Genomic DNA, 12792 nt, shown 5'->3' on the forward strand with positions numbered 1-12792 from the left:
CCATAGATTTGTTTTACATAGCGGTCTTTAATGAGGACAGGATATCAGTCTTTTGTTTAAGTTGTATGTAACTAAGTCAGAAGTGTGCAACACAGTTTTTGGAATCACTCTATCTTTAAAAAAAAGCACTTTTGATTTTGAAGATCTTTGTGAAATCATTCTCTTGACAGTGAGATGAGAACCTATACTATCACGTTAAAACTGTGTTTATGGTTTTTTACATTCTCATTTTGATGGTATTCTGGTTGCGTTGTGGAGTTTCATATGAGAATGATTACTTGAAGAGTATTGTAAAGAAAGGTGATACCTTTCAGATCTAAAAAATGTGTTCTTAGCAAATGTTTTAAGCATTTGTGATGATGCATTCTTGAATAGTGAACGATTGCTTCAAAACTAAGTGTGCTAAGCCAGTCTTAGTCATGTTTATTTACTTAGAGAAAGGAAGAACAGTTGAATTTTCTGAATTGAATTAATTCCAAGATTCTATCTTTTATTTCTCAGAAAGATATTGTAACATTAGGTTAATTTGCCTTTGTCTAGAAAGTGTTTGAGATCCTAATTCATGGATGTGTGTGTGTGTGTGTGTATGTATATATATATATATGTGTATATATGTATGTACACATATACGCATTTTAAGTCAAAGGGGAACACAGTCTTAAAATCTTGTTTCCAGATATTTAGAATTTATAAAAATTATCTACTAAAGTAATATTCTAAAGAAATATATTTGTAAATAGTGCTCAGTGTGTTTTTCTTATAGACTAATAATTGTGAAGATGGGAATAAAGATATTGATTTAGGACCAAATTTGTGTGTGTGTGTGTTTGTGTGTGTTTGTGTTTGTGTGTGTGTCTGAATATGTATGCATTTTCTTTTTCATTCTCATATAATTCAAATTTTTATTTAGGGTCAGCTGAAAAGTGAAATTCTTACAAGTAACAATATACCCCCAAACCATCAATACAGTAAGTAATGGTAAAAGTTTATTTCATGTTATAAGAAGCATGGGATTAAATACTTTATTTTAAACTACTTTTTCTGATAAAGTTATTTTGACAAAGAGAAAGTATTAATTTTTTATGTTAGTTTTATGATACAGCATATTTGGTATATAACTTAGTGTTTAGAAATAGATTATAACACACCACTGGAGAGTGCGAAGGGCACTGTGGCTGTAGTTCACTTCCAACAGTTAACCCCCTTGACCTCCATGTTTTCTTCCTACCTTGTTATTGTCTACTTTGTTTTAGGAATTAGGTTTTCTTTTCTTTGTTTAATAACGAAATCTCTGAGATCTTGATATTCAGGATCTGAGCATGTCACTATTGCAGTATTAAGACAGACTGACTACTCCAGAGATTTTTTTTTTTAATGAAGTATAGTTGATTTACAATATTATGTTAGTTTCAGGTGTACAGCCTAGCGATTCTGTATTTTTACAGATTATACTTCATTATGGATTATTATAAGATAGTGGGTATAATTCCCTGTGCTATACAGTAAATCCTTATTGCTTATCTATTTTATGTATAGCAGTTTGTATCTGTTAATCCCATAACCCTAATTTGTCCCTTCTCCTTCCCTCTCCTCTTTGGTAATCACAAGTTTGTTTTCTACATCTGTGAGTTGTTTCTCTTTTGCATATACATTCATCTGTATTATTTTTTAGATTACACATATAAGTGATATCATATATTTGTCTTTCTCTGTTTTATTTTACTAAGCATAATATTCTCTAGGTTCATCCACATTGCTGTAAATGGCAGTATTTGATTCTTTTTTATGGCTGAGTAATATTCCATTGTATATATGTACCGCATCTTAATCCATTCGTCTGTTGATGGGCACTTGGGTTGCTTCCATGTCTTGGCTATTGTAAATAGTGCTGCTGTTAACATTGGGGTGCATGTATCTTTTCAAATTAGTGTTTTTATTTTTTCAGGATATATACCCAGAAGTGGAATTGCTGGGTCATATGGTAGTTCTATTTTTGTTTTTTTTTTGAGGAACCTTCATATTGTTTTCCATGGTGGCTGCCCCAATTTACATTTCCCACCGACAGTGCACAAGGGTTCCCCTTTCTTCACATCCTCTCCAGCATTTGCTATTTGCAGACTTTTTGATGGTATCCATTCTGACAGGTGTGAGGGGGCACCTCATTGTTGTTTTGATTCATATTTCTCCAGAGATCTTTTTTCAGTAAGCTTTTCTATCTCTTGGCAGCCTCACCTTTACTTATTTTTAAATAGATCTCTAACAAAGCTGCCTCTGTATTTATCCCATTCATTTTCTCCATTTCAGTTTTGTTCTAAAGATGCTATTCTTTTGTTTTTATTTAGTGTACCACTTGATGTTTGTTCTCAGCTTTCATGCCAGTGTTCTTCTATACTCCATACTACTCTCATTCACTGTTGTTTTCTTCTTATTCTTTTATAGCTAATTGCCTTTATATGAGAGCTGGCTGGCACTTCCTCTTTATGTCCACAAACCTCTCTATTAAACGATGACAGAGTTTTTGGATACTGTTAGTTTGTGAGAGCATTTAGTTTCACTCATGAAAGAACTTGTTCAGAAAAATCTACAACTTTTTCCTGAGACATGTTTCATTTATAAATAACCTCTAAATAAATTAAAATTTTTATACAGTCTTATGCAAATTGTAACTACTGTAAGATACCACAATTTATATAATTTTAATACTATTTGCAATTAAAATTTATTACATTACTTTGCTCTGTCATCTTCCCTAATATGCTTTTTCATACTACTTCTCAACTTCAAAAATATTGCCTTAGTTGCCTTTAGTTGAGTCTAAGATTATGTATGTAATGATCATTTTGAAAATTATAAAGTAGTAGGCAATTTTTTTTCTGGGTAATATGAATTTCATTCATGATTCTGTTCCTAAATTCTGACTATGATTAAATAATATGGAAAGTAATCAAATTTTGTTTCCTACATTGTGTTAGTATTTTTTTGGGGGGGGGCCATGTCAGGCAATACTTTGTAATTATTTTTTAAATTTTTATTGGAATGTAGTTGATTTACAATGTTGTGTTAGTTTTAGGTGTACAGCAAAGTGAATCAGCTATACATATACAGATATCCACTCTTTTTTAGATTCTTTTCCCATATAGGCCATTACAGAGTATTGAGTAGAGTTCCCTGTGCTATACAGTAGGTTCTTATTAGTGATCTGTTTTATATATAGTAGTGTGTATATGTCAATCCCAATCTCCCAATTTATCCCTCCCCCTGTATTATTATTTTTAATGAATACTAAAATCATTAAATGTCTTGTAGCAAGGAAGGGAAACATAATTTTACACAGACTGTGAATAACCAAGATTAGATTGTCTATATTTTGTACATTTCTTACTTAGAAGCATAAAGCGCCAGTTTCCTCTTTGGAGATTCCACTTTTACATTGAGTCTGACAGTTTGTATTATGCAGATAAGTAGATGCTTACATAGTTTTTGGTAGTGATTTTTTTTACATATTTTTGGTCATTTTTCTCTACTTTCAAAGTAACAGTGTTCTCATAATTATTTACAGTTGCTCATATGTAAGGGCATGTAAACATATCTTACGTCTTCCCATGTTATGTAAGTTTTCCAGCCAATATCAGCCTCTGCAAAACTCTACATGAATCCTTATGCAGAAACAGAGCTCAAAACACCTAAACTTGATTGGAACATAGAAGTACAAAATATTGCCATTGAATTGACCAAACCTCAGGTAAGATTCATTTGGGTATTTATAGCTTTGATTAACCTTGAATTTCAGTGGCTTTTGTCCTCTGTGATTATTCCTTCTCCAGTGCTCTGGTGGTTCTTTTGGTTTGTTATGTTGAGATTTGATATATCTCCTAAAAATAGATTATATGTGTATTTTTAAAAGAAAATAAATACCATATATAAGAAATAGTTTTCCTTCATTTTATCTGATTTTTCCCTTCTTGGTGGAGAATCTTACCAAATTATAGTGAATGACATGATTCCCATTTAATTCCCAGTTCTTGATGGAGGGTTTTAATAGTTTTTTTCTTCCTCAGATTTTAATAGCAGACACTCTTACATTAAATATTGTTCACTTAATTTTTAGAATAGCTATGTTGGCAAGCTTCTTTTCCTTCACTTGTTTCTCAAGTTTGGTTATGTGCCTAAGGAGTTTGGATAAGACATCTGGAGAACTGGAAGTGAAAGGAGGATGGGAGATTTAGCTAACTGAGCTTTTAGCCCAGTGCAGTCCAGTACAAATATAATGCAAGTCATATGGGTAATTTTAAATTTTCTAGTAGCTGCATTAGCAAAATAAAGAAAAGAGGAAAACAATTACTAAAATGAATAACATTTTATTTAACATACCCAAAATATCATTTCAACATGTAATCAAAATTAAAAATTGTTACAATATTTTATATTTTTATTTTTTTCTTAAGTCTTCAAAATCTGGGGTTTATTTTATACTTACAAATACATTTAAATTCAGACTATCTGCATGTTAAGTACTGAATAGCCGTGTGGTAACTCTTAGGTAGAGTTGCGTTAAGAAAAAATGGAGAAGAGGCTGGACTTCCCTTCTTTATTTTGCCTATAGTTGTGTGTGTGTGTTTCCCTCCATTTGAGCTGTTTACCAGATACACACAGAGTTGTTGTATTGGTGGTTAAGATGGGTGGTTAAATAGCTTTATCTTGCTTTAGTTATGCAATAATTTTCTGGAGCAATTTGAAATTCAGCTTATAGATAACAACTGCTTGAAATGATGGTCCAGAGAAAAATATGTAGTTTTAGGAATCGGCATGTTTCATGTTAGTAGTTACAGATACCATATTTCATTGGTTCTAAGATTTACATTTATTTCACACTTTAATATATTTGAAAATAGGATGTATATTATTATTGGTGGTATGACAGTTTAATTGGCAGTACTGTTTTTTTTTTTGTAGTAGAACTTAAAATTATCTTACAACTTATAATCATTGTTGTCTTAAATCTGATGAAATATATTATTGAATTACCAGACAACTATGATATTCATTGTTCAGAGAGTTTGAAGTCTCACTATAATGAAAATATAACAGAATTTGGTGTTTATTCATGTGTGTGATGTAACAAACGTTAACTTGGTTTTTGTTTTAATAGTACTTAAGTATGATTGACCTTTTGGAATCAGTGGATTATATGGTTAGAAATGCTCCTTACAGGAAATATAAGCCTTATTTACCACTTCATACCAATGGTCGACAATGGTAAGTTAGAATTTTTAAAAAAATATTTTATGAGAACCATGTAATCATATAGTTAGGGACTCTCAGAGCTAAGAGACCTTTAAAGCCATGTAATGAAGCCACTTAATTTTTTAGAGACATGAGAGGGATATCTTTTATATTATGTTCTTGTTACTCTTTTTTTTTAATAAACACGTTCTCTTGTACTCCTGCTCCTAGATTATTCCCAAATTCTTAACTCAGTATTCAAGACTTTCAACTTTTTTTTGATCTTATTGCCCTTCAGTAATGGATATGAACTCCAGTGTGGCAACCATATTGGGATACTGTTAATTTCACACAACATGTCATTTTGTGTCTTTATGATTTTGCTTTGGCATATCCTCTTCCTGGAGTGGTTTGTTCCATTCATAATCTATTTAAGTCAGAGAATTGAAGTACTGGGGAATAGAAATGTTATCGCTGAGCTTTTATAGGAATACAGTTAATAAGAACAAAAAGAGTAACAGTGTAGCTCTAAAATGTCAAAGCTATTTTCCTCCTGTTTCTTAAACCTTCGTATTCAAATGTGCATTAACAAAATTTGATTTGCAGGTGGAAATATGCAATTGATTCTGTTCTTGAAGTTCACATAAGAAGGTATACACGGATGTGGTCATGGAGTAACATAAAAAAACACAGGCAATTGCTCAAGAGTTATAAAAGTGCCTACAAAAATAAGCTAACACAGACTAAAGTCCCAGAAGAAATACAGAAACAAATTCAGGTATATCTTGTATATATTGGTGAGAGCTATTATTTGTTAAATCATCCTTTAATGTTAATTTAATTTAACTTAAATTTAAATATAATTTTAGAAACAACAGAACTGAGCTCTTTTTGAGAGAATTGTATGGAAAATGCAGAGTATTTTTTCCCCTGTTATTTCCTTTGAAAAAAAGCTTCCTAATATCAGGGTACTTGTAAACTATTTGGAGAAATGTGTTTGGTTTTTATAATAATGTTTAGAAAATCAATATCAGAGCTGTTCACATATGTGTTTAATATTAGCTAGATGTGTATTGTTAGTTTTGTTAGTGGCTTTTTTTTTAAGAGTTCAAAGTATTATTTGTAAAAAATAGTTCTTATCCTCAAGATAGGAGTCTTATTTACCCCCTTCTGACATATAGAAAAACACATAATTTGCTTAATATCATCTGATCTTGATTATATCACTGTTTTTGCTACAAATTCATAACATAAAGAGTTAATCAAATTGTTATTCTGAAATATATAACAATCACTAATATTATATATTAGAAAAAGCATCAAGTTTCTCAGTATCTTAGATCTGGTATACTCATGTATAAAATGGAAACAGTATCTGTCTTACAGAGTTGTGAGAATTGCATGAAATAACACATAGAGCATGTGACACACAGGTCACCCACTACATGTTAGATTCCTCTTACATAAATTCCCCAAGTTGGTTTCTGCTTTAGTGTACTTGATTTGAAGAATTTTACATTCTTAAATTTTGTGTTTTATTAAGGTGCCTTTGGTACGATGATTGTGAAATAACACAGAAAAGAGGGAGTCAGAAGTAACAACCATAAGGCTAATACCTAAAACAGGTCCCCGTCCTAAATATTTTTGTTTCCACTTGCATGTATGGCTATCTCTGTATTATAGTGGTCTCATTAAAATTCTTATTTTCATATTGTATTTAACAAGCATTTACTTTCTTGGAAAATTGTTTCTCACATTGCAAAAACGTAAAAATGTAAAAGCCAAGTGTACATTCAAATTTATATATATTATACTTTCAATAGATCACAAATTGCTGTTTGTTCACGGACTAGAATAATCCTAGAAATCATAGAAGAAAAAAATGTTTTTAATCTAATGACCATTTTCTTTGTTTACAAGTGTCTCTTTGTTTTTTAGGATTTGGAGAGGCCACTAGATGTTTTTAACATAATTTTAGCAAGGCAACAAGCACAAGTTGAGGTAATCTTTTTTTCTTTTTTTTTTCTTCATGATAATTTTTTTTTTTTAAACTGGAGTATATTTGCTTTACAGTATTGGGTTAGTTTCTCCTGTACGACAAAATGAATCAGCTATATGTGTACATACATCCCCTCCCTCTTGGACCTCCCTCCTATCCCCCCATCCCACCCATCTAGGTCACCACAGAGCACTGAGCCGAGCTCCCTGTGCTGTACAGCAGGTTCCCACTATCTATGTATTTCACCCATGGTAGTGTATATATGTCAATCATTTTTATTAGCTGATTTTATGTTTTAAACATGTTAATACTACTCCTTTAAACCTGGGATCAAGAAATTTAAGTTTCATAGGAAGTTGTTTAGATTTACTCACGTGAGAATAAAGGTTGAGTTTTCATGTCTTAATTTAGTCTCAGGAGAAAATTAATTGGAATATTGGAGGAGAAAACCCTACTAATATGAAGGGGCAAATTTTCTAATTTTATAACTAAAAATTTGCTGACCCCCAAAAGAAAGTAAGTAAAAGTCATCCATAATCCTACTAACACAGAATGCTGGTGTTAACATTTTGATATGTAGGCTTCTAGTTTTTCTCTCATGCATATGTACCTAGTTATTTATGCTTTTGTATCCCCCATTTCTTTCCCTTTATTTTCTCTTCTCTCCCTTCCTTCCTCCTTTCTTTAACACATTTTCTTTTTTTCCCTCCTTCCCTCCTTCTCTCCCTCTTCTCTTCCTTTCTTTTTTTTCTAAAATTGGACTCAGTCTGTTTGTAATGTTTTGTAATTGCTGACTTATCCCACTTGGTACCTTGTCCTCATTGTTCCATGTCATTTCTATTATTCTGTAACGTGACTTTTTTGGTAAATGAAAAAATAAATTATAAGTGCAATAAACTCATTGTAGAAAAGTTAGAAAATAAAGATCCACAAAAAAAGAAAATAGAAATACCCTTTATCTCACACACTAAAGATAACTACTGTTAATAACTTTTTGTGTATTCTTCCAGTCTTTTTTATAGTCATAGATCTTTATACACATACTCATTTTTTTAAATGGGATTAAAGCATATGCACTTGTTCATTTATATACTTAGTAAGTGCTCATTGAGTGCCTGTTGTACTAGCATAATAGTTAAGAGTGTAGACTTGGGAGTCAGATGGTCTGGATTCTAATCCCAGCTTTGCTATCCGCTACTTGTTTGACCTTGGGTTGACTATTTAACCTGCCAGTGCCTCAGTTTCCTCATTTGTAAAACTATATTAATTCACAGTACCTACATCATAGGGTTATTGTGTGGAGTACCTGATAAACCATATAAACCACTTAGACTGTTATGTGCCTGGCACAATGCTATGCACATAATTATGTACATCTCATCACCCTTGCCGTATTTTATTGGTTAGAAACGAGTCACAGGTCATGCCCACACTCAAGGGAAGGGGACTGTCCAAGGGTAAGAACACCAGGAGGGAGAAGTTTTAGGGCAGGTGGGGGATGAATACAACATGTGAAAAAAAAAAGTGAGGAAACTCACTATTGAAAAGGTCACTTCTCCAAGTGTTGACTTCCCTCCACTTTTGCTAACTTTTCAGAGTCTGTGGTAGATACTTTTTATGTTTTGTCCAGAATTTGTTGTTGTAATAAGCAATGAAGGATGTGTTGTAGAGGGCTTAGGTAGGCCATCATGGAACTGAAAGTTCATCATTGGATTTAGCCTTAAAGAAATCATTTAAAGAGCAAGTTTTATAGAATAGTATGGGTAGAAATTTGATAGGAATGAGAGGGAGTGGAAGATGAGGAATTGGAGAGACTAAGTACAGACAGTCATGATACTTCACTGTAAGTGGAAAGCAAGATAAAGGGAGTGGCAACTTGTGGCGATTGTGGAGTCAAGAAAAGGTTTTGTAAGTTGCTTTTCTTTCTTTAAAAAAAAAGTTAGTGTTCTGTTTTATATAGTATTCCATAGAATTGTTTATCCAACATAATTTTAAATAACTGACTAGTATTCAATTCTGTTCGTATACCAGAATTTGCTTACTATTTCCCACTGGTTATATTTGATTATAAATGACACTACAATGAGGAGCCTTGTCTTTACATTTTCTCAAACGTCTCTTATTTTCTTAAGGACAAATTCCCCAAGGTGGGGCAGAGAGTGTGAATATTTTAAAAGGTATTTGCTGCTACTGTGGATTTGTTCCTATGAATTAGAGAAACATTTTGCCAGAAGAAACAGATAATTCTAATCCTCCCTAAATTAAGTTGCTTCAGTTTAATTGGGTGTTCTTAATACTACTTATCAGTTGCTTCAACATTGAGGGAAGAAGATAAATTATTGGATGCTGTGGCTAAAGAAGGATGGGATATAGATGAAGAGAAGGCAATTAGATTCATCCAAGATTGATGTTTTTTCATTATAGTGGAAAATCTGCAGGGCCAGAGAGTTTAAAATGTAGGTAGAGGATTGGATGAAGTTATTTACCTTGGCCTCTTAGCTGGACAGGGAAGGGAAGTGAAGGCAACAGAGGTGGTATTTAGGAAAAAGTGAAAGGGTTTTGCATACCTCTTCATATTAAATTTTATACACATTTAAAAATTTATGGTCTCATAGATATATTTTACTGTGAAAAATAAAAATGCATACTAATCTTCTATGCTAGGAGAATAAAGAAGTTAAATATTATTTCATATAAAATATAAACTAATCAGCTATATATTTTTTTACCCATTACATTTCTGACTGCTGAAAATAGATTAAGCTTGACAAAAGTTAGAGCTGAGATATAACTGGGACCATCAATGATTTTGTGGCCAGATATAGACCTATTCCCCTATTATTTGTTTAATGTCTACTTGTTAAAGATAACTTACTTAGTTTAAACTGAGTTGTTAATCAAACTTATTCTCTTTACTATAGAATTCAGCTCTTTAACTTGTCTTTTGGATTATTTCACTTTTTGGTACACACAGAAGCTTGCAGTATGTTACCAATTTACTACCAATTTAAAATATTTTAAAGTTAAAGTGGGCAAATTATTTACTTATTCAGGAAATGAGAAGATAGAGTCTAAATTATTTAAGCCCTATATTGTTTTCATCCTTTTGTTTTCCACTTTTGAGTTATTTGTCTGTGTTTTACTGAAAAGTGGGTAAAGACAAGAAGCAGCAGATAATCAAGCCAGGATTTGTTGAGAAACAGGATGAAATGAGATTTGAGGACTTTCTAATTTTATTTATATTCTGTCCCCCAAACATGTTCATAGTTAGCAAGTCAACAGTGTATGTGAATTATGAAATAGGATTCTTAAATTTTATTTTTGAGTGTGGAAGTGTCTTCCTTTCAGGGAACTTTTCATTTTAAAAATCTCCTGTCATAGTAGCTCCTTACCTTGTAAATTTGGAAGACACATTGCTCAGAAGAATTTTACCTGAAACCTTAACTTACAAAATGCAACTTCGTCAGAAAGCTGTCAGTAGGTGTGACAAGTATATAAATTAATAGACTGTATTAACCAAATAATGTTGAGAATCGTTTCAGAAGGAACTAGCTTTATTGACTGCTTTTAACTTAGTGTTAAAAAAATTAACCATTGTTCTTACCTGGCTACACCTGAAAGTGAAGAGGGCATTTATTCTTTAATTAAATTTTTTAATTTTTATTTTTTAGGTGATTCGATCTGGGCAAAAATTAAGGAAAAAGTCTACTGACAGAGGCGAGAAACGTGGAGGCTGGTTTAGTGGGTTTTGGGGTAAGAAGGAATCTAAGAAAAAAGATGAAGAATCTTTGATTCCTGAAAGTAAGTTCCAAGTCAGATAGTTTATTGTACACTGATAAGGAAAAAATATATAAATTATGTTTTAACCAGTCAGTGGAATTTTATTTCATAATATTTTTGAAATAAAAGTAGCTTAGTATAGTAAACATATAAACAAATACATCAGGATGGAACATTCCCATGTTTATTTAACTAAAATAAAACTTCGAATTTTTGAGAAAAGTTATTTGTGTGAAATTTTAAAACTTGAAATTCAGAAATCTCACAGGTAGCATTCCTTATTGTTACTTTTTTACATGGATATTTAATTAGATGTTTCACTTAATTTTTAAAATACTTAGGGAATTATAAAATTGTTATGTGACATCTGAATTCCCTTAATGGTGTCTCTTTGCATTTTCTTCACCTAAATAAGCAAATACATGATGTTTAACAAGTCAAAATAGTATATTAGAGGAAATTACTTTGCTGCTTTTGCTTTAGCATTTGTGTCTATTGATTTTAGGCCACTCGTTAGTTTGGTTTGATTTTTTTTATTGTATCTGTAAGACTGAAGCAATTGATTTCTTAAAATATTATCTTTTTGTAGCTATTGATGACCTTATGACACCAGAGGAAAAAGATAAGCTCTTCACGGCTATTGGTTATAGTGAGAGCACCCACAACCTAACTTTACCCAAGCAGGTAATTGTTTAGGTGGTAATTATTTAGGTGGTTTCGTTTTTCTGTGTTATCTTTAATTGGGTTAAACAAGTTATTGATTTTTAAAGTAACTAATAAAAATACGTTACAGTTTGTTTCTGCTTTACTTTTTGTTAAATGTTTCAGTCAGACCTTACCAATTAAAACTGTCTCCAACTTTAGATTTAGTTGCTTTAATGAATGTGAGAATAACCTGATAAAAAGTACTTATTATAGAGGTAAATTGTCTTTTAAAAATTTTATCTTAAAAAATCTGTGTGTGTGAAATGTAACTCATGTATAAAAGAGTCATCAAAACCAAAATGTATTGCTCATTTGATGTGTCATAAAGAACAGCTGTGTAATTACTATCGGTTAAATTATAGACTGTGCAATAGATAGGGCATTACTGTGAGATCTATCTCTGTTCTTTCACTGTGTGTATTTTGCTCACTTTCATTGTTGTGTAGGTATTTTCATTTGAAAATACCACAACTTATTTATTCATACTTTTGTTTATGGGCATTTGGGTTGTTTTTGTTTTTTGGTTGTTATGCTGCTGTTAACTTCTTGTAAATATCTTTTAGTGGGCATATGAGATTTTCTGCTCAGTATATCCTTAGGAGTAGAATTGGTGTATCATAGGATATGAGTATGTTTAACTTTAATAGATTCTGCTAAATACTTTTCCAATGTGAAAAACATTTCCATCATTGGTATATGAGGATTCTTATTGTTCCACATCTTTACCAACTCTTACCATCATCAGTCTTTTAAATTTATCCATTCTAAATGGTTAGTATGTAGTATTTCATTGTGGTTTTAATTTGTGTTTTCTGGATGACTGAAGAGGTTTTTCACTTTCTTGTACTGTTGTAGGCCTGATAGATATCCTCTTTTGTGCAGTAGCTTTTGAGTCTCTTGTTCATTATTGGGTTGTCTTTTTCTTATTGGTTTGTAGGAGTCTTTTATGTATTTGTTAAATTACATTACATCCCTAGAAATTAGTCATTTTATAACTGGAAGTTTGTACCTTTGACTACCTTCACCAATTTCCCCCATACCCTGCTCCCTGTTCCTGGAAACCACCAGTCTATTCTCTGGTCTTT

General features: G+C 31.8%; 1 protein-coding gene across 2 annotated transcripts in view; it reads left to right on the plus strand.

Annotated features, from left to right (window-relative positions):
- Window positions 1-12792, plus strand: part of VPS13C (vacuolar protein sorting 13 homolog C) — a 177043-nt gene that overhangs the window by 43468 nt on the left and 120783 nt on the right. For both annotated transcript variants that reach the window (XM_079913053.1, XM_079913054.1), the window contains exons 10-16: window positions 911-968; window positions 3615-3742; window positions 5150-5256; window positions 5830-6001; window positions 7162-7224; window positions 10894-11023; window positions 11592-11686. In XM_079913053.1, coding sequence (XP_079769179.1) covers window positions 911-968; window positions 3615-3742; window positions 5150-5256; window positions 5830-6001; window positions 7162-7224; window positions 10894-11023; window positions 11592-11686 — 753 coding nt within the window. The remainder of the gene's footprint in view (window positions 1-910; window positions 969-3614; window positions 3743-5149; window positions 5257-5829; window positions 6002-7161; window positions 7225-10893; window positions 11024-11591; window positions 11687-12792) is intronic.

This window comes from Stenella coeruleoalba (assembly GCF_951394435.1).
Source record: "Stenella coeruleoalba genome assembly, chromosome: 2".
In the NCBI taxonomy this organism is placed as follows: Eukaryota; Metazoa; Chordata; class Mammalia; order Artiodactyla; family Delphinidae; genus Stenella; species Stenella coeruleoalba.